General features: G+C 49.7%; 1 protein-coding gene across 1 annotated transcript in view; it reads right to left on the bottom strand.

Annotated features, from left to right (window-relative positions):
- Positions 1-23,378, bottom strand: part of LOC123405436 — a 59,815-nt gene that overhangs the window by 5,462 nt on the left and 30,975 nt on the right. Inside the window, exon 3 of the mRNA XM_045099119.1 lies at positions 21,370-21,450. Coding sequence (XP_044955054.1) covers positions 21,370-21,450 — 81 coding nt within the window. The remainder of the gene's footprint in view (positions 1-21,369; positions 21,451-23,378) is intronic.

Below are 23,378 nucleotides of genomic sequence, written 5' to 3'. Positions count from 1 at the left end.
GGGCCGTGGTGTTGCGTGGGTCTCGTGGCGCTCGTCGGCCTCCGTCGGCGCCGGCGGTCGGCAGGTTCTCCCTCCCCCTGGCCGGATCCCCTCCCCGTCCCCTGCTCGCATCTCCGACGGCCGCTCCCCGTTCTGGCCGTTCATTGTGGCGTTTGGAACGTCTACGCTCTGCTACACTCCTCGGTTGCAGGCCCGCCCGCGCGCCCCTCCGCGCTCCCCCCCGCCGGCGCTTGCGCCTGACGCGGCAGGGGCCGGGGCTAGGGAGGAAACCCTCGTTGGGCCTCCCACGGCCTGCGGATTGGGCCGCAGCCCAACGGGCCGGCTGGGCGGCTTGGGCCCTAAGGCTGACGAAGCGCTGGCCGCCCTTCATGGGCCGGTTAGATTGCCCCTTTGTGGGCCGCCGCTTCGCCAGATATGGCCCCCTCCCGGGTTCCCTCAACCCCCACCGCTCCTTCCCCTCCCACAGACTGGTGCCCTAACTGCGTCTGCCCCTGCCGTCCCGCCGCTGCCGCCACACCTCGCCCCCCCTCCGACGGCCACTAGGCCCGCGATGCCCGCGAGAATGGGGTGATGATGGGGACCGCCAGAAGCGGCGGCTCGACGTCCGTCGGGACGCCCGCCCATCTCCTGATGTTGTCCGCCGCGAGGATGACCTATGCCGACAGCTCTCCTCCAGAAACCGCCGCTCGCCCCCCCCCCCCCGACCGCCGCTCCCCCTGCGGAGTCTTGGCACAGTTCCCACCGGTGGTCGCGCTCCCCAACCCAGCGGCGGGACCGGAGCCGCCGCTCGGCACGCTCTGGCCGGTCCCAGCCGCGCGCGCAGCTGCTGCAACAAGAAGCGCAGGCTCCCCCCCCCCCTCCCCGCCGCTACCAGCCACCGCGCAGTGAACCTAGTCCCCCCCCCCCCCCCCCCCGCCCACACACACGACAATGGGGAGGCTATGGGACGCCCGGGGGCAAAGAAGAAGAAGAAGCACGGGCAGGGTGGCAGCATCAGCCCAGCTCCCCCTCTGGCCTCGGCCAACCCACCGGCATCCTCCGCCACTGCGACTGCGGCCGATGTCGACGCCCATGTCCGGTGCTTCAACTGTGGCATCATCGGTCACTCGCAGATCGCCTGCAGCAACCCCCCGTGCTGCTATGCGTGCAAAGACCCAAGCCATCCTGCCATTCTTTGCCCAGACTGACTTGTGACCGAGCAGCTCATGATGTATGGTCATGGCATTGAGGGTTTGGGCTTCTTCCACATCGAGGTGCCCGACCTCCCGCCTCCCACCCCCTCGCTCCTCGCGGTGGTAACCGTATGTGAAGATGGGGTGGCCACTCCCTCGATGATGGAGGCTGAGCTCAACCACCTCTACCGCTGCCAGTGGGACTGACAGGTGACGCCAACCGCTGGCAACGTGTTCACGGTCCTCTTCCCCGACGCGGCAAGCTTGGGCTAGGTACTCGCAGTGGTGCCATCACGCTTGCGCTCAACAAGCTCGTGGTGGACATCTCTGAGCCGGTTCACGGCCCAATGCCGGTGGTTGTGCTGGACTCGGCATGGATCTTGATTGGCGGCCTTCCCGACATCGCCCGCTCTGAACGGGTGATCCAGAACATGTCCGAGATTCTCGTCAAGGTGGTGGTCGTGGACGAGCTCTCGCTCCGTAAGGAGGGGGAGGTTCGGGTCAAGGTGAAATCCCTCGACACCTCCAAGCTCCAGGCCCAGGTTCGCGTCTCCTTGCGGCCACCGGCACCGGTTGGGGACCTCTCGGGTCAACTCCCCCCAGCCCGGCCTCTCCGTCCTGCTCGGCGACGACCAGTGATACTTCAGCGTCGGCCTTCAGGTGCTTCCGCCGTTGTCGCCTCACTCTCCGGCCACGATCCTGCCTGCGGACTCCCCCACGCTTGGGGTTCCGGACTACGTCCCGCCACCACCACTCCCACCTACGGCGGGTGTGGAGCCTGATGTCGCCGCGCCGACATCTCCGCCTCCGCTCGCTGATGACGAAGAGCCACCCTCGATGGGACAGGCGCGGTCAGCCTCCCCTGCCACTCTTCCGACCTCGCTTGCGCGGGCGGCCGGGACTTCAGTGTTGGATCTCTTCGGCAGGGCAGCGACCTCACAATGCTGCACTGCCCTCCCGGCCTCGCTCGGGGCTTCGACGCCTACCTCCCGTGCGCCTGGGCCTGCGGTCAAGGCGGCGGTGCTTACCACCCCGGTGGCTTCCCACCCTCTGCCGCCGCGCACTGTGGCCTACTCCAGGAGGAGCCACGCGACCTCAACCCCGGTGACGTCTTCGCGCAGCAGTGCTCGGCTCGAGGCGGCACACCCCGACAGGAGCCCTGCTCTGCCCATCCTGGAGCGGGTCGAGCTTCGGGCAGCTGCACGCAACATGGAGTCAGGTACTCCTGTCATTTCCGCCTCTCCTGCTACATGCTTGTTCTCAGCTCTCGAATCGATTCCGCTCGGCCGCCTGGCTAAAATCGCAACTGATTCTGCGATAGTGTTCCTGGGTGAAGTCGCCCCGGCCCTTTTCCAAATCGAGGCGATCCGTGCCAGAGAAATTCTTGACGGCCGGCTAGCTGAAGCTCGTGCTCGCGTGCAGCCCCGGGTGGAGCGGACCACCAACTCTCCCCTTGCCGACGCGGTCTCTCGCAACCCGGACGCGCCGGTCGAGGCTCGGGGCCGCACCCGCTCCCGCATCGCTATCCTGTGCACCCAGAGCGCTTCTCGGGTCCTGGGGTCAAGCAGTCCCCCGATGGGTCTGTGATGCGAACGCTCTTTTGGAACATCCGTAGCTTCGGTCAGGACGGCCGCCGCCGCCAACTGATCGTCTACATGTGTGAAGAACAGATTGACATAGTTGCCATACAGGCGACAATGCGAACTGAGTTCTCGCTCTCGGAGCTCGAACCCCTGAGCTCCCATCTGTTTGCTTTGCACTGGCTCCCATCTAGTGGGACCACTGGCCACTCGGGCGGCATCCTTCTCGCTGTGAAGGATGCCACCTTTGAGATAGGTAGTATGAACCGCGGAGAGTTCTATGTTAGCATGGAACTCTTTGAGCGGGCTCGAAACTTCAAGTGGAAAGTGATCGTCGTCTACGGTCCGGCTGACCATCGCCGCTCGGCGGCCTTCCTCACAGAGTTAAAGAGGAAAGAGGATGCGACTCAGCTTCCGATGGTCGTTGGGGGCGACTTTAACCTCATTCGTTCGGAGGCAGATAAAAGCAATAACTTGGTCAACTTTCCGAGGATGCAGTTGTTCAACGACTGCATCGCGGACCTAGGCCTTTGAGAGCTGGATAGGGTGGGGGCCAGGTTTACCTGGACCAACCGCCAGGCCGATCCAACCCGCTCCGTCCTCGACCGGGTCCTCGTCTCCCTAGAGTGGGAGCTTCGCTGCCCCCTTGCTTCGCTTAAAGCGATTACTCGGATTGGGTCGTATCATGTCCCTCTCCTCCTCTCTTCCGATGACGATCGTCCGCCGCATCCACCCCGGTTCCAGTTCGAGATATTCTGGCTAAACCAGAATGGGTTTGCTGAGACGGTGGGCGATAAATGGAGGGAGGCTCGACTTACCCCCTTTCGCCACCCCTCCACCGTAGATGCCTGGCAGTTCTACGCCAAGCGTTCGCGCCAATTCATGAAGGGATGGGGTGCGAACCTTGGGCGGGATCTCCGATGCGGAAGCAGACTCTCCTCTCCTCCATCCAGCTTCTTGACCTTTGGGCTGATGCCTTGGGACTGTCTGCCGACGAATGGCTCTTGCGCTACGATCTTGAAGACCAGTTGTCCGTTATTTACTCGAACGAGGAGGCGTACTGGTGGATGCGAGGCACCCAAAAGTGGGTCCTCAAGGGTGACGCCAATACGGCCTACTTCCACGCCATCGCTAACGCCGGAACTCCATTCCTTGGCTTTGGGATGGGGACCCTGCTGCAGCAGCCGACGGACATCCACGCTCACGTAGATGGCTTTTATAAAGCCTTGTTTTCCCCTAGCTCTCGACATCTGGCCGGCCGATCGATGCGTTACTGCGAAGGAGAACCTGGCCCTGACGGCCCGTTCTCGGAGGAGGAGGTCTGGTTGCCATCAAGGGCATGAACCCGACATCCGCTCCGGGCCCCGATGGCCTGCCGATGAAGTTCTTCCAGTCCTTCTGGCACACCATTAAACCGGAGATCATGGCCATATTCGACGAGTTCTTTGTCGCATCGATCGACCTCGCGCGCCTCAACTTCGGGATTATCACGCTAATCCCTAAAGTTCCGGGTGTTGCTGAGATCAGCCAACTCCGACCGATCACAGTGATCAACATCATCTTCCGCATCCTCGCTAAGGGGTACGCCAATAGGGTGACCCTCCTCGCTGATAGGATCACTCACCCTGATCAATCGGCCTTCATCCGCGGCCGATTCATCCTAGATGGGGTGCTCGTCCTCCATGAGACCATTCACGAGGTCCGCTCCAGGAACATCAAGGCAGTCTTCCTAAAGCTGGACTTTCATAAGGCGTATGACACTGTGAGCTGGGACTTCCTTCGAGAAGTCCTTCGCAAGGGATTCGATGACCGATGGGTGACGAGGGTGATGCAAGTCGTACGGCAGTTAACATCAATGGCGAGATCAGCCCCTACTTCCCCACCCAGTGTGGAGTTCGTCAAGGTGATCCTTCTTCCCCATTCTTGTTCAACATGGTGGTCGGTGCGCTAGCCTCCATCCTCGACAAGGCCAAGGAGGCTGGCCACTTACGCGGCATCGTCCCACACTTAGTGGGTGATCTTGGCGTATCTCTTCTGCAGTATGCGGACAACACGATCGTCATGGTTGAGGGCTCGGACGACGACATCTCGAACCTGAAACTCCTACTCCTCCGGGGCTACCCTCCTGATGCGGCTCAAAGCATCGCCGACCGTCTTAACTGTCAGCTGGGATCCTTCCCCACGGCCTACCTGGGGATCCCCATTAGTGACTCCCGCCTCTCGGTGGCGGAGCTGTATCCTACGGTCGCCAAGCTGCAGTACTGTATTGAACCGTGGCAAGGTCAATGGCTCTCGAAGGCTGCCAGGACGGTCCTCATCAACTCCTCCCTATCCAGCTTGCTGCTCTTCCTGATGAGCTTTTACAGCTTGCCTGAGACCCTCCACCATGAGATCGCCACGGTCCAGGCGCGTTTCTTCTAGGCCGGTGACGGAGATAAGCAGAAGTACCACATGGTTCAGTGGTCGAAGATATGCAAACCGCGCGACCAGGGTGGCTTGGGGATCATGTCTTCCGAACGTATGAATATTGCCCTGCTCACTCGTTGGCTATGACGGATTGCAAGTGGCGAGGGGGGCCTTTGGCTCCGCATAATTGAGAATAAGTACCTGTGCGGCCAACCTCTGGCCTTTTGCCAGTGGTGCCAGCGGTCTGGGGGGTCCCAGTTCTGGCAGTCCCTCATCCAGCTGCTTCCGATGCTCCGTATTGGGACCTCTATCGAGGTTGGCTCTGGCGCATCCACCCTGTTCTGGTTCGACCGCTGGGCCGGCGAGTCTCCCTTTGTTGCCCGCTTCCCGACCCTATTCTCTATAGCGGTCGTGCCCCGGATCTCGGTGGAGGAGGCCCTCATCGACCTCGGGCGCCTCGCCGTTAGACGGCCTTTCGAGCCGATGGACACGCTCGCCTGGCAGGACCTCCAGGACTCCATCACCCTCCATGCCCCGGACTTGGATCGGCCCGACGATCGCATCTCCTGGCGATTAGAGCCATCGGGATGCTTCTCTACGAAATCCCTTTACCGGGCCATTGCGCCATCCCAGGGCATCGAGCCTTTCGTGGCCCTATGGGAGATTAGGCTTCCCTTGAAGATCCGGATATTCCTCTGGCAGTGGCTGCGTGGACGCCTTCCCTCTGGTGTTGAGGTCCTTAAACGGAACGGACCAGGGGATGGTATTTGTCCGCTTTGTGCGACGGAAGAGGACTCTAATCACATCTTCTTCTCTTGCGTGTCCGCGCAATTCATATGGAGTTGTTTCCGCGAAGTGGTCGATGGCACCTGGTGCCACACAAACTTTCCTGACCTGCTCGCCGAACTTCAGGCTACCCCCCTGCTGTCTGCCACATTAGGTGGTTGACGATGGGTGTCCTAGCCTGGACGTTGTGGACTGTCCGCAATAAGCTTGTTATTCAACGCGTTCCTCTTCGTCGTGCTACTGACGCAGTGTTCAGATTGTGTGGATATCTACAACTCTGGCGGCCGCTTAGCCGCTCGCGGGACCGAGACGCCATCAACTCCTTCATCTTCCGTCTTCGTGCGATGGCTCTCCGCTTGGCGTCGCCGCTCCCTCCGCCACCTCCGGAGCCGGATTAGAGGACCTCTGTTTTTTGCCGCGCCGCCATGTTGTTTCTATTTTATTTGGGCTTGTTGTGTTGTGCCCACAGCGTAACCTTGGTACCTTGTGTTGTAGTGCTACCTTCAGTGCGGCATGTGGGTGTGTGTTGTGTTGACTATTGTCGGATGATGTGGCTCGGTGCTTTGCTTTATCTATAAAGCAGGGCGAAAGCCTTTTTCAGTGTGCACAAAGCACAGAGGGATTGACTGTGTTATTATCCATGAAGAAGAAAATGGGAATTTGCATGATGTTAGGGTATGTCAGAATGCTCGGGCTATCAGAAATCTCTTGTTTGCGGATGATTCCACAATTCTTATGAAAGCGCATACCAGAATTCGGAGTGTTCAAAATCGGGTGAGCATTGAAAAATCCAGTGTGTTTATCTTCAGCCCCAATACTGAAGTGGTGTTAAGGGGCAGATTTGTAGAACCCTGAACATTACGACCGAGGCACTTAATGACAGATATTTGTGGTTGCCAGCTACAGTGGGCAAGGACAGAACTGACTGCCTTCAGTACCTAGTTGATCTGAGTGAATCAGAGAATTATCGAGTGGAATGAGAGATTTTTATGGGCTGGAGAGAAAGAAGCCCTTCTCAAGTCAGTTGCACAGGGTTCTCAAACAAAATCTTACGCTTCCAGCCCCATGTCGATGCCGATCCTCGCGCCTGCCGCCACCTCCCTCCACAAACTACCCTCTCCTCGTTCCACTCCACCCTCCCCAAGGCCCAGCTCTCTCTGCCCCCCCCCCCCCCCCGCAAGTCCTTTGACTTTGCCACAATGCTGCTTGGATCAGCAGACAAAGACTTGGTGCTTTCTAGCCCGGAGTCGGTTAACTCTAGCAGGCGTCGTACGGCCGAGGTGTATGACCCCAAAAGGAAGCAGGTCGTCGCAGATCAAGGTGCTCTATCTTTCAAGGCTACCGTCGATTGTGGTACACCAAATCCCATCCTCTCAAACAGCTCATCGAAAGAGGATGATGGATAGAAGGCAGGAATAGCGGGGTCGTCGCTCTTCCAAAGAGCCCCCCCCCCCCCCACACACACACACCAACCCACGACTTGATTATGGACCGACACACATGACGCGTGGGAAGGAGGCCAGCAGCGCACATCACTCAGACAAGCGGCAGCCGAACCAGCGGCACTCACACGAGCAACAGCCACACAGCCAGGCGTTGACCTGCAGGCAGAGCAGCGGACCGAGTGAGCATGAGCTGGCCGACCTGAAGGGTGGCCTGGTCCAGTGGGAGACCTCCAGCATGAGACCTGGACATGTGCAGCCGCTCCTAGCCTGGTCAAGCGGGAGCTGAAGCAGCACAAGGTTGTGGAGGAGCAACTCCACCTTGCTGCTACAATGTGTACAACACAAGTGTTAAAGGAACTACTTCAACGTGTTGCGCTAGATATCGCTCTAGAGGCGAGTGTAGGCCAATATGGCAGTAAGAGTTCAATCCAAAACTCCTAGAGCACAAGATCTATTCCAAGATCTTAGATAAGAACACGAAGTTTTATTATAGGTAGTGGGGGTACATAGTCTAGTCACAAACTAGGGGTGATGACCTCTATTTATAGGGCTTTGGGAAGCCTTCACATACTTCTACTTATGGCTAGAACACTATAGAAAACATTACTTAAGATTCACCATTCTACTCAGAGCTACTCACAACTAGAGGACTCTAGAAAACAGTAGGTACGGTAGAAGAGAAAAAAGGAATACTACACTAGTGTGGAAGCATCTAGAAGTAACCAAACAAATCTAACATATGATTATTATTATTTTCATCTAGTGTTCCTCATCATTCTCCCCTTGTTGTTTGGAACTCGCCCTCGAGTTATCTTCATAGAGTGCTTGTTTTGGATGGTAGAGAGTCAAGCCCGCAACATTGTAAGTGTTGAATATACCCATGTCGCTTGGAAGATCTATCACATAAGCATTATCATTTATCTTCCTCGCGAGATAGAAGGGCCCGTGCCTTCGCTGCCTAAGCTTCCCTTTAACACCTAAAGGCAGCCTCTCTTTTCGGAGATAGACCATCACCTTATCATCAACTTGGAATGATTTTGTCCTCCTTTTGCAGTCAGCAAGCTGTTTATACTTCTGATTTTGTACTTCCAAAACACCACGAATTTCTTCAAATAACTCGGTGTACTTATCAGCAAAGGACAATGCTGATTTTGAGTTTCCCCTTGATGGTAGCTTCACCAGGGCCACCACATGTGTTGGAACTTTAGTGTAGACAATTGAAAAAGGACTCCTTCCTGTGAATCTATGCTTGGAGTTATTGTAGAACTCTGCAAGAGATAAAGTCAAAACCCATTGTCCCTTTCTTTCTCCACAGATGCACCGGATCAGATTACCCAAAAAATTGTTCACCACTTCAGTTTGTCCATCTGTTTGTGCATGGGCAATGCTAGAAAATTTCAATTCGGTGTTGAATTGCTTCCACAAAATGCAGCAAGAAACTTGCTATCACGGTCTGAGACGATGGACCTTCGAACTCCATGAAGTCTGACCACTTCTCGAAAGAATAGGTCTGCCACATGATGAGCATCCATCGTCTTGCGGCATGGGATGAAATGAGCCATCTTAGAGAATCTATCCACGACCACAAACACGGCATCACTCCCTCGTCTTGTTCTTGGCAAACCCAAGACGAAGCCCATAGAGATGTCCTCCCATGGAGCAACAGGAACAGGCAAAGGCATGTATAACCCTGTGTTCTGCACTTGGCCTTTGCAGGTTTGACATATAGGGCATCGCTGAACAAACTTTCCAGCATCTCTCTTTAGTTGTGGCCAAAAGTAGCGAGCTTCCAGGTTAGCGATAGTCTTGCCTCGTCCAACATGGCCACTAAGATCACTTGAATGGAGTTCTCTAATTAGTTTGTCACCCAAGGAACACCTTGGGATGCACAAACAATCATTTTCTAAGAGATAGCCATCCTGCACCAAATAGTCATCACCTAATGGCTGGTCCTTGAGGTGTTTTACCCAAACATGGCCAAAGTCTTCATCATCCTCATACAACTCCCTTATTTGATCCATACCTGGAAGTTCAGCCTCAAAAGAAGTCAAGAGGCATGCACGACGACTCAAAGCATCGGCCACTCGGTTAGTTGTTCCAGATTTATGCACGATGAGATAGTTAAATCTCTCAAGATATGCTGCCCATCTTGCTAGCATGCAATCAATATGCTTTTGATTTCTAAAATGTTTCAAGGATTGATGGTCACTATAAACAATGAACTCTTTAGGCAGCAAATAGACTTCCGAGTCTTCAAGGCTCTGAAAACGGCATACAATTCTTGCTGATAGGTACTCTATTTCTATCTAGCTTCGCTTAACTTCTCACTAAAGAAAGCAATGGGCTTCCTTTCTTGAGATAGAACAGCTCCAATGCCTACTCTACTTGCATCACATTCCAACTCAAAAATCTTGTTGAAATCAGGTATAACCAAGACAGGAGCTTGCGAGAGCTTTTGCTTGATCTCATTGAAACTAGCTTCACAAATCACCTATAGAAAGTTGCAAGGCCATGAAAACTTCTTATCTCAGAAATGGTCTTTGAAGTTGGCCATTGACGGATTGCTTCAACCTTAGAATCATCAACACGAATACCGTCACATGTTATGATGAATCCTAGGAAAAGGAGTTCTGTTTGCACGAAAACACATTTCTTCAAGTTGACGTAGAGCTCATTTCCCCTTAGTACTTCTAGCACCTTCCGAATGTGGTCAAAGTGTTCATCCTCATCCTTGCTATAGACCAAGATGTCATCGAAATAGACCACAACAAAGTGGGATAAGAAGGGCCAAAGGACTTTATTCATTAAGTGCATGAAGGTACTTGGTGCATTTGACAGTCCAAATGGCATGACTAGCCATTCAAACAACCCTTCCTTTGTCTTGAAGGCTGTTTTCCATTCATCCCCGAGTCTAATACGGATTTGATGATATCTGCTTCTTAAAACTAGCTTTATGAACACTCTTGCTCCACTAAGCTGATCCAACATATCATCCAGACGAAGAATAGGCAATCTATACCTTACAGTGATCTTGTTAACGGCTCTACTGTCCGTACACATGCGTCAAGATCCATCTTTCTTTGGCGCCAGCAGGGCTGGTACAGCACAGGGGCAAATACTTTCTCGAATGTGCCCCTTTTGCAGCAATTCCTCCACTTTCTCCTTCAATATTTCATGCTCTTTTGGGCTCATTCGATAGTGTGGGAGATTAGGAAGACTTGCTCCCGGAATTAAGTCAATTCTATGTTGAATTCCTCTCATCGGTGGCAGGCCTTGTGGCTCTCCAAGTATGTTATGAAATTCTGCTAATAAGCCACATACCTTTGCTGAAATTTCAACAGCCGGGTGCTCTTCTCCTTTCACAATAAGTAAAACATAAATCTGACTCCTTCAAGTCTTCCATAAACTCATTAGAGGTGTGGGAAATAGTTAACATACTTTTCCCCTCCGCCTTAGAGATATTACCATCAGTTTTATTTGGTAGAATAATGATCTTTCTCTTGTTCCAAATGAAAGAGTAAGAATTTTCCTTGCCCTTGTGTGTAGTGTCCACATCAAATTGCCAAAGTCTCCCAATAAGAACATGGCTGACGTCCATATCAACTACATCACACAACACATTTGAGCGATAATGCTTGCCCAAAGAAAGTGGCAAGTTGCATTGTTTGGTGATCCTCATATTCACTCCTTTCTTGATCCATCCAATAGTGTAGGGATTTAAATGATCATGGGTTTCAAGTTTTAAATGGTTCACCAACTTCTGGGATAAAATTCTCACAACCGCAACTATCAATCACTAATTTGCACATCTTGCCATTCATCGTGCATTTTCTCTCGAGTATTTCCTTCCGTTGTGTGCCATCAGGTTGTGGTGTGGAACATAGGAGACGCTGAATCACACATACCACCTCTTCACCTTCTTCTTAACAAACCTCTTGTCCCTCTACATCTTCAGATTCGTATTCCTTCTCGTTGTCTTCACCATCATGGATAGTTGTGTTAACAAATTTCCTTAGTGGCCAACCGCTGGATATGTGCCCCTCTTCACCACATTTATAGCATTTTGGACCTTCATTGGACTTAGCCTTGCCTTTTGTTTGCTTCTGGATGGATCGTTTTGCCTTTGGAGGAGCGGTCTTTTCTTCCACTCTATTAGGCTGACTCCTAGACAAGCCTTCGGTATGGGGATATGGAGCCTTAGTTGTCTTTCTCGTCCTTACAAACCTCTCGGCCTTCAAGGCTAGAGCTTGTGCTTGATCAATGGACCAGATTTGTTGCATCATAAATCGATCTTGAATAGCATCATTGAGACCATTGATGTACCTTGCAATTTGTTGATCCACCTCACTTGTAGCCTTAGAAAGGCCTCAGTGTAATCCGAAACAGTCCTATTCCCTTGAGCACAATTTTGAAATTGGATAAACAAGATCTGGTTATAATCAGCGGGTAGAAATCTCCCTTTCAAAAGACTTTTCATTTGCCGCCAAGTTCTAACACGAGGTTCTCCTCTCAGCCTGCGTTCTTCTTGAACGTGATGCCACCATGCACCGGCTCCTCCTTTCAGCTTGTACGCGACCAAAGGAACTCTACGATCTTCCGGAACCTCCATGACCTCAAAGAAAATCTCCACTTCATATAACCAATCAAGATACCCTTCAATATCGACATTTCCATGAAAAGTTGGGATCTCAGCTTTCACCTTGTATGTATCCCTTGCATATGTAGAGTTGGGTACTCTCCGATATACATAGAGATCAGGTTCTTCAAGGGCATCATCATATTCTTCACCTTCAGAAGCTTCAATATAAATTGGCCTTCTTGAAGTACGTTGAACACCACGTTGTTGTGGCGGTCTTGTTCCAAGATTACCTCTCCTTCTTTCTTGAACATCTTCAGATGAATCTCCCTCATTGGCAGGAGGGGGGATACCCTTTCTTATCATCTCAACCAGCTGGTCAAACCTCCGATTAAGATCTTCACGCAGCTCTTTGATTTGTTCTTCTGCAGCATCCATCCTCTTCTCCAATTGCTCCATTGCTTACCGCAGCTTGCTCTCAAAGAGAACATCAAGAACTTGTATGGATCAACGGGGCTGTGGTACCACCTAAAGCAGCACAAGGCTGTGGAGGAGCAACTCCAGCTTGCTGCTACAATGTGTACAGCACAAGTGTTGAAGGAACTACTTCAACGTGTTGCGCTAGATATCGCTCTAGAGGCGAGTGTAGGCCAATATGGCAGCAAGAGTTCAATCCAGAACTCCTAGAGCACAAGATCTACTCCCAAGATCTTAGATAAGAACACTAAGTTCTATTATAGGTAGTGAGGGTACACAGTCTAGTCACAAACTAGAGGTGAGGACCTCTATTTATAGGGCTTTGGGAAGCCTTCACATACTTCTACTTATGGCTAGAACACTCTAGAAAACATTACTTAAGATTCACCATTCTACTCATAGCTACTCACAACTAAAGGACTAGAAAACAGTGGGTAAGGTAGAAAAGAAAAGGAAATACTACAATAGTGTGGAAGCATCTAGAAGCAACCAAACAAATCTGACATATGATTATTATTTTTTCATCTAGTGTTCCTCATCAGGAGCATTGACCAGTCGGGGCGACACAAACACATGGAGCCAGCACGACTGGATCTAGACGGGTGGAACACTGGGAGCAGCATTCAGTGGCAACGGGTAGTGGCCAGCGAGCAGGTTGTCAAGCTGGAGTAGAGGCGGCCGGATCAGGTCCTGGCAGCCTTTGGGCAGCTGAGGGCAGAATCGGGCAGCTGGGGCGAGGATCCAGCAAAGTGAGGCGACGCAGCCCGATCTACGAGCACGAGTGTCCTGGGGAGCGAATCAGGTTGGGAGCCTGGAGTGAAGCAGATTGAGGCGGGCAACCTGTCACTGCACTGGATCTAGATTGAGAGACTACTGGGTTGCGGATGTATGGGCATTGTCGTGGGGCAGCAACATCCATCACGTGTGTGGGTAGAAAGAGAAAAAGCAAAAGAACCATGGCTATGCAAGATGGGATTTCAACACGAGTTGTGTGTGCGAAAAAAGAAAAAAAACCTAGGGCTCTAATACCATGTTATGGAGTAATATTGCAAGGCCTAAAGGGCATATATATTACACAAGACTTCGGGTACAAGAAAAGTGAACATAGCCTAATACAACTCCTTAAACTAATACTAATACTCCTTGACAATTTTCACTTGCTATTTTAGCAACTGGACTCAACAAGCTCATGCTACCAGCTGGCCACTACTAAACAGATGTGCCATCAGCCTTGTGGGCATCCCAAATCACGCTTGGAACTAGGGAAATGCTGCAGAAATCTTATCGACATCATGCTGGACTGAATCCGTCACCAATGCTAACTTGGCTGCCTTCAAGGTTATAATCCATATGGTGTAACGAAATTCAAACATGACTGTATGGTGGAGCCAGAGGTAGATGATCTTGGACAAGTCTCGGATCCAGTGGTTCCGGCGATGTATGCCAGGAAGGTCATCGTTCACAGAGGATTGGTACATTGATGCCCAGGTCTAGTGAAAAATGAGCAAGGGTCTTCGCATTTGACTCTACGGGTGCGAAGGGTAAGGAAGCTAGTCGAATCTAGAAGGATCCGTGTAAGTAGCTGAAACGTAGGATCCCTAGCGTGTAAGTTACAGGAGTTAATGGATGCAGCAGTAAGGAGAGGTGTTGATATCCTATTCGTTCAAGAAACCAAATGGAAGGGACAAAAGGCAAAGGAAGTAGAGAATACCGGCTTCAAGTTGTGATACACGGGAACAACTTGAAACAGAAATGGAGTAGGCATCTTGATCAACAAGAGCCTCAAGTATGGAGTGGTAGACGTCAGTAGGCAAGGGAACCGGATTATCCTGGTCAAGCTGGGGACTTCGTTTTCAATGTTACCAGCCCATATGCCCCGCAAGTAGGCCACAATCAGAGCACTAAGAGGGATTTCTAGGATAGCCTGGAGGAAATGGTTAGGAGTGTACCTATTGGCGAGAAGCTCTTCATAAGAAGAGACCTCAATGGCCATGTGGGTACATCTAACACAGGTTTTGAAGGGACACATGGGGCCGTTGGACATGGCAGCATGAATCAAGGAGAGGATGTATTAAGCTTCGCTTTAGCTTATGACATGATCGTAGCTAACACCCTTTTTAGAAAGTGAGAATCCCATCTAATAACTTTTAGTAGTGGACAACGCTCTAACCAGATTGATTTCATCCTCTCAGAAGAGAAGACATGCGTGTTTGCCTAGATTGTAAGGTGGTAGTGGACAATGCTCTAACCAGATTGATTTCATCCTCTCTGAAGAGAAGACAGGCGTGCTTGCCTAGATTGTAAGGTGGTATCTGAAGAGAGTGGTGTCCCTCAACATAAGCTTGTGGTGGTTGACTTTTGTTTTCGAATTCATGTCCAACAGGGTAAGCACGCCAAAGTCACTAGAACGAAGTGGTGGAAGGTCCAGGGGGAGGCAGCTCAGGCTTTCAAGGAGAGGGTTATTAAGAAGGGCCCATGAGAGGAAGGAGGTGATGCAAACAATATGCCGATGAAGATAGCGACTTGCATTCGGAGGGCAGCTACATCGGAGCTTGGGTTGACCAGGGGTAGAAGAAGCGAAGCTAAATGTACCTGATGGTGGAACAATGATGTCGAGAAGGCTATTAAGGAGAAGAAAGAATGTTTCAAACGCCTACACCTGGATAGGAGTCAGACACCTACACCTTGATAGAAGTGCAGACAACATAGAGAAGTATAAGGTAGCAAAGAAGACTGCAAATCGAGTTGTAAGTGAAGCAATAGGTCAGGCGTATGAGGACCTCTACCAACGTTTAAACATGAAGGAAGACGAAAGGGGCATCTATAAGATGCCCAAGATCTAAGAGAGGAAGATGAGGGATGCCAACCAAATCAAATGCATCAAATCAACTTCTGGTGAAGGATGAGGAGATCAAGCATAGATGGCGAGGAGTATTTTGACAAGTTGTTCAATGGAGAGAATGAGAGCTCTACCATTAATTTGGACGACTCCTTCGACGATGCAAACAAACGTTTTGTGTGTCCAATCTAGGAGCCCAAGGTTAAGGAGGCAAGGCAATGGGCCCTGATTGTATACCCATTAAGGTGTGGAAAGGCCTTGGAGGCATAGCGATAGTACGTCAACTAAACTTTTCAACCTCATTTTTCGGTCAAAAACAAGATGCCCGAAGAATGGAAGCGGGGTATATTAGTACCAATCTTCAAGAGTAAGTGTTCAAAGTTCTACTAATTACTATGAAATTAAATTGATGAGACATACAATGAAGCTATGGAAGAGAGCCATTAAGCACCGCTTAAGAAGAATGACAAGTGTGACCAAAAATCTGTTTGGTTTCATGCCGACCATGTAAGCCATTTTCTTGGTATGACAACTTATGGAGAGATAAAGCAAGCAAAAGGACTTGCATATGGTATTCATTGACTTGGAGAAGGCCTACGATAAGATACCACAGAATGTCATGTGGTGGGCCTTGGAGAAACACGAAATGCCAACAAAGTACATTACCCTCATCAAGGACGTGTACGATAGTGTTGTGTCAAGTGTTCGAACTGATGGCAACATTGATGACTTCCCAATTAAAATTGGACTACACCAAGAGTTAGCTTTGTGCCCCTATCTTTTTGCTTTGGTGATGGATGAGGTCACCAGGGATATACGAGAAGATATCCCACGGAGTATGCTTTTTGCAGATGATGTGCTACTAGTCGACAATAGTCACACGAAGGTTAATAGAAAGTTTGGGCCATGGAGACAAACTTTAGAATCGAAAAGTTTTAGACTTAGTAGTACCAAAACTGACTACATGAGGTGCGGTTTAAGTACTACTAGGCTCGAGGAGAAGGAAGTTAACCTTGATGTCTGTGGTACCTCAAAACGACACCTTTCGATATTTGGGATCAATGCTGCAGAAGGATGGCGATATCGATGAAGATGTGAAACATCGAATCAAAGTTGGATGGATGAAGTGACGCCAAGCTTCTGACCTTCTTTGCAGTAAGAGAGTGCCACAAAAGCTATAACGCAGGTTCTATAGGACAGCCATTCAACCTACGATGTTGTATGGCGCTAAATGTTGGCCTCTCGACTTTGGATCTTAGAACCCAATCAATGTGTTTGTACTGAGGATGACGACCTGTATTTGGAGTTTCCCTGGATTGGTAAAGTGAAATGGGGGCCACCCTAGCACATTGAGTGCTCTACCTAGGGCCATCGACATCATACGCTCTACTAAAATAGAGTTTCAACTAAAAGGCGACATATCAAATAGTTGGGTGTAGCATAGATGCGCATGTTGAGATGGATATGCGCCACGCAAGAAAGGATCAGGTCCAGAATGATGATATATGTGAATGCGGTGAAACCGATTGAAGAGAAGCTTTTCCAACATCATCTGAGATGGTTTGGGGCTTTGGGCATATACAACACAGGCCTCCAAAAGTGCTAGTGCATAGCGGACGGTTAACATGTACTGATAATGTCAAGAAAGCAAATAGAGGTCAAGGTAAACCAAACTTGACACACGAGGAGTAAAAGATCTGAAGGACTGAAATATCATCAGATTTAGCCATGGACCGGGGTGCATGGAAGTTAGCAACCATGACTTGATTTCAATATCTATGGGTTTCAACTCTAGCCTACCTCAAACTTATTTGGGACTCAAAGGCTTAGTTGTTGTTATCATAGGGAAGCAAATTCCGTTGCACGTGAACTTGCACGCATTGCTAGGTGGTCACGTTGTAATTGTTAGGAAATATGCAACTTGTATTTCCAGGAGGCCATAGGCCAATATATATACATGTACAGGTGTGTACTATGCAAAAAAAAACTTATACAATAGGGTAAATACGAAAGGTTACATGGCTACATATATAGTACTCTAACACCCCCCCTCCTCAAACTCATGGTGGATTAACAACACTGAGTTTGGAGAGATAGAAGCCATGCTGTGCTCTAGTCTGGGCCTTCGTCAGAAAATCTGCCAACTGTAACTCGGAAGGCACATACTGAAGAGCAATAACCTGATCCTGCACACCAATGCGCACATAGAAAGCATCAACACCAATATGCTTGGTGAGCTCATGCTTCACAGGATCGCGCGCAATGCTAATAGCACATGTACTGTCAGATAAGAGCAGAGTAGGTGTAATGACAGAAACACCAAAATCCTGAAGTAACCACCGTAACCAAGTCACCTCTGTCGTCAAAACAGCCATAGCTTGCAACTCAGCCTCTGCACTCGAACGGGAAACTACAGTATGTTTCTTCGTCTTCCAGGCAATGAGAGAACCACCAAGAAAAACACAGTAAGCAGAAAGTGAACGGCGATCTGAAGGATCACTAGCCTAAGCAGAAAGTGAACGGCGATCTGAAGGATCACTAGCCTAAGCAAAAAGTGAACGGCGATCTGAAGGATCACTAGCCCACGTAGCATCCGAATAGGCCTGAAGCTGTAAAGAACTGGAGCGAGGAAAGAATAGACGGTGAGAGATCATGCCCCGAAGATATCAGAGAACATGAAGGAGGGGACTAGTGAACCGAGGTGAGAGCGGAGACAAAGTGACTTAGAATATGAATCAGATAAGAGATATCCGGGCGAGTGACAGCTAGATAGACAAGACTGCCAACAAGATGACGATAACACGTCGGATCAGGCAAGGGGTCACCATCAGTATCAAGGAGGTGAACATTGAGCTCCATGGGAGTCTCAACAATGCGTTCCTCAGTAAGAGCAGCATGAGCAAGAAGATCCTGGATATACTTTTCCTGGGATATAAAAAAGACGTCAGAGGTAGAAGAGACTTCAACCCCAAGAAAGTAGCGAAGAGGTCCAAGATCGGACATAAGAAACTGCTCACTAAGAAGGGCCTTTACAAAGGCAATATACTCGGGGTCGTCACCGGTGATGATCACGTCATCAACATAGATAGAAGAAGAGTCCAACCACGAGGAGAAAGGTGGACAAACAATACCGGATCATGAGCACTTACTGAAAAACCAACGGCAACGGCAGTCAACACAGAGGCAAAACGCTCAAACCAAGCACGGGGGGCTTGCTTAAGGCCATAGAGAGAGCGACGAAGACGACATACCATGACATCAGGAACAGAATACCCAGGTGGTGGATGCATGTACACCTCCTCACGCAGCTCACCATTAAGAAATGCATTCTTAACATCAAGCTGAGATACAGACCAGTGGCGTAAGTGTACGAATAGTGGTCATATGAGCCACAGGAGCAAAAGTCTCGTCGTAATCACGACCATGCTCCTGCTGAAAGCCACGAGCCACAAGACGAGCTTTGTAACGCTCAAGAGAACCATCGGAGCGAGTCTTAACCTTGTAGACCCACTTACAAGTGATGGGACGGACACCAGGAGGAAGAGAAACAAGATCCCATGTACCAGTGCGTTCAAGAGCAGCAATCTCCTCTGCCATTGCAAACTGCCATTCAGGATGAACAACAGCCTCACGATAAGAAGTCGGCTCAAGAATAGCAGCACCAGCGGTGGAAAATCCAAGGCGATCAACAGGCGAACGAGGACGCAAGCCATAGGTAGGCTGAGACGAGGAGGACGACACATCCGCAGAGGCATCCACATTACGTGAACGACGAGTGAACTGAGCAAGTGTACCCTGCTCAGCGAGAAATCCACGCAACATCTTGGAGATATACTCTCCAGCAAAGTCAGCGCGGAACACACGAATAGGCATAGAGAACAGAGTGTGAACCATGGCAGCAAAACGCTTATAGATAGATAAGACCTCATTACGATAAGACATGAAATAGATCCACGTGTGTCGAGAGAAATCTTCTATAAAGATAATATAGTAGCGATGGCCTCCCTTCGAGGCAAAGGGAGCTGGACCCCAAACATCAGAGTGAACAGGGTCAAAGGACGCTGTCTCGCTAGAGGATAAGGTAACTGAACCTGTTTACCAAGCCGACAACCCTGACAGTCTAAAGACACACCACCGGAGACGGATCCAAGAAGACCACGTCGAACTAAGGATGAGAGACGAGAGCCACGTAAATGACCCAGACGATGATGCCAGTGCTGAAAAGAGCTGGTAGACAAGGCAACAAAGGTGGAGAGACTGGCTGCGGTGACAGCGGATGGAAGGTGAAGCCAGTCAAGCTCCTAGAGACCCTCAGAGTCACAGCGCCGGGGGCCAGCACCAAGAAGAGCACAAGTGTGACGGTCCAGAACTGAACATGAGTCAAAGTCAAGAATGACCCGAAAACCAAAGTCAACAATCTGACCACCAGAAATGAGTTGCATGGTAAGCCGAGGAACATGAGCAACATCGGGAACATGAAAATATTAAGTGCTAAGAGTGCCTCGGCCAGTAACCGGGAGAGAAGTACCATCGGCAGTAAGAACATGAACAGGACAATTAAGAAGTCGAGTAGATGAAAGAGTTGATGAATCTCATGAGTCATATGAAAAGATGACCCATATCAAGAATCCACGGAGATGTACCTGCTTGTGTAGAAGGTGGTCTCACAATGCCAGAAGAGTCTGTAGCAGAACCAACAGAACCTGTCGATGAAGAACCAGAAGATCTAGCAGACATCGAAATCGCCCAATCTCCTGCTCAGTCAGGGGCGCAACTGAAGATGTCGATGTAGACGCATCCGACAATAGAGAGTCGGAGGCAATCGGCAGGGCGTGAAGTCGCGCAATCTCGTCCTCGGTGAAGTACACAGCTGAAGTAGGCGGAGTAGTGGCACGAGGAGAAAAACGACCACCACCACCTGTGGAAGCCGCTAAATATGGCGGTGTAGCATGACCAGTATCGTCGGCAAAGGCCGGTGGACAAGACGAGGCCGTGTGCAGACAAGCACCAAGCGCCAAGGGAAGACGCGTGGACGAAGCGCGGTCCATGGAATCATAGGCACCAGGACAACCGGTGAAAGTCATGAGAGGTGTCGGGGAAGAGCGACATGCACCGATGAAAGTCGCAAGAGGCGATGGAGCGACAATCACCATATGTGGAGCTCGCAGGAGCAACAGCGGAAGAGCTACCAGCACAACCGTCAGGAATCACCGGGAAGCAAGAGACCGCAACGTTGCGCGCTAGTGTAGTCATTTTTTCCTTTTTTCTCTTTTTTCCTTTTTTTAATTTATTTTTTACCAAAGAAACTCAGTCAACGAAAAACAGACCAAGACCAAGCATGCGATCTGGTAGAAGCACCTGCTCGTGCGGGCAGATCGGAACAGCAGAGGACGGAACCCACCCCGGGGTAGGCAGACGGCGGAGAGCGGTAACTGGCAGCAAGGGCCGGCGAGATCCGGCGAGGGGCGCAAGTCCGACGAGATCCAGAAGCTGGCAGAGGAGGCCAGAGGCTTCGAGTAGCTGCGGGATTTGGCGAGGGGTTGCGGGATCGGGCGGACGGTGGGATCCTGCAGGTGCTGCGGGAACGAAGACAGCGGCGGCAGAGGACGGCGAGATTCGACAAAGGACGGCAGAATCCGACGACTTCAGTCGAGGGGCTTCGATCTGGAGCTTCGAGTGAGACACAGGGACAGCGGCTTCGAGCAAGATCCAGGCACCCAGCGAGAGAGTCTTCGAGAGAGAGAGAGGGCCCAGCGGTTGCGCTCCTCGATCCAGACGAGGAGAAAAGCAGCGGCGACGAGAAGATCAATAGCACGAGTTGCAGCGTGCAAAAAATTGACCTAGCTCTAATACCATGTTAAGAAATATGCAACTTGTATTTCCAGGAGGCCATAGGCCAGTATATATACATGTACAGGTGTGTAATATGCAGAAAACCCTTATACAATATGGTAAATACGAAAGGTTACATGGCTACATACATAGTACTCTAACATTAATCAATGGTTAGATGATAATCCGAGTGAGCTCACCACTCTCCCGATCAATGATGTAACTGTTATCACAAGCTAATGTCAAAAAAACTCACCTCTTCTAGAAGCACAGAAGTTATTCTCGACAATGCAAATGAACGGATGCCTCCTTGGAGCAGCATATGCAACAGATATTCCTGGAAATATATATTTATAATATTAAAGAGCAAGAAAGCATACTTTGTACCAAAGTACAGAGAAAAATGGATACAGCACAAAGAAAGATATACTCCCTCCATACCGATGCATAAGTCATCTTACGAAAACCAAATAATCCCAAAACTCTTAGGCACGATGCATTAACTCCCACTTCGTTTCTTATTTATTGACATGAATAAAAGAATCAACCAATAAGAGACATGGGGCGTTTATGTTTTTAATGACTCGAGACTACCTAGGACGGCATGCAATGGTCAATTCATTGCATGTAATGGTATTAATTAGCAAATAAATTAAGTTCTCACGTTTTCCCCTCTGCCTTGATCGCGGTGCACAATGTAAGATGACTAATGCACCTGTACGGAGGGAGTACATAAATATTTTGTTTGCAGGAAAACTATAGTTACATATAAAAGGTGAACAAAAGAAGGAATTAACAGCATAAAATCGATGTGCATCATCTATAGATACTCGAAATATAGTACAACAGAAAATCTATTAATCTTTTATACGGTTGTTGGTTTATACGGTTTTATACATAGATATGGTTCGGTTTCGGTAATGACCATTTAATTTCGGTTCGATTTCGGTAATAACAAAAATAACCAAAGTTGACGCGAATTTTTGAACAACACATAACCTTTTATCGCATGATTCAATCTGTGCATATAGGTTAGTTTTTTCTTTTATGTATTGTGTACATAGATTAAATCCTTATATGCCATTGATGGCATATAGTATATCATACGGCATGCGCCAGATCCAAGCATATATATGACCGATTAGGCGTTGCACAAGATGTATGTACAACTAGAAAATTTGACAAAAAATAGGGAAAGAGCACCACGTGCGCTACACTCAAGGTTTTTTTACATGAAAAAAATATATGCCAGGAGACACCACAACGCTAGACTGTAGCCTCCAGGTGCAAGCCCTAACCTCCACGTCATGCACTACTAGCGCTAGGCAGCACAGGGCCCAGGCGGCCAGGCCCAAGCACCAGCCTCTAGCTCGTGTGCTAGCCACGCTGAGCATTTAGTCCACCTCGTGGAGCGAGCAACAACGAGATGGGTTGATGGGAACGAACAACTTTGTTTAACACACAACGAAGCAAACTTTGGTTATTTCGGTTTAACCGAAAACCGTTCGGTATCTTATCCGAAAAACTGAAAGTTGAACGGTTTCCATATTTGGGAACTGAAACTGAACCCGAAACCTGAAAAAAAAAATCGGTTCGGTTTGGGTTTTGTGGTTTGGTTTTCGGTTCGGTTTTGCACACCCTGACCATCGGTTTGTTAGGAAAGCAACTTATCTGTATTGAAGGCCCAAGGGGCATATATATATTACACATCACTTGAGGTGCAAGGAAAGTAAACATAGACTAATAAGGACTCCTAGACTAATACTAATAGACTAATAAGGACTCCTAGACTAATACTAATACTTCCTAACACCCCCCCTCAAATGCAAAGCGTATGCAATAGCATTGCATTTGAAGAAGTGTAATACTAAAAAAACAATGATAATCCAAATCCGCGTCTTGAGAGTGTCGTCGTAGCATGAAGAGTCTTCAAAACTTGTCGAGTCGCCGAAGGAGAGAACGAAGAGATGGCACATCAGAGGTAGACACCGCATCACTTGAAGATACAAGATAAGATAAGTATCAAGAGAAGATGGGTTGTCAAAAGAAGATTGCACATCAAGAGGAAGACACCGAAGAGATGGCACATCAGAGGAAGACACCGCATCACTTGAAGATACAACATAAGTACCAAGAGAAGATGGGTTGTCAAAAGAAGATGGCACATCAAGAGAATAAAGCATTGTGCAGAAAATCATAGTCCACGACAACCGTTGGCGAAAGAAGCTCGGCGGATAAGGCACGATGGACGTAGATCGACAATGC

The sequence above is a fragment of the Hordeum vulgare genome, chromosome 6H (assembly GCF_904849725.1).
Source record: "Hordeum vulgare subsp. vulgare chromosome 6H, MorexV3_pseudomolecules_assembly, whole genome shotgun sequence".
Taxonomy (NCBI): Eukaryota; Viridiplantae; Streptophyta; class Magnoliopsida; order Poales; family Poaceae; genus Hordeum; species Hordeum vulgare.
Note: the sequence above shows the minus strand (reverse complement) of the source record. Positions and strands in the feature narration are given on the sequence as shown.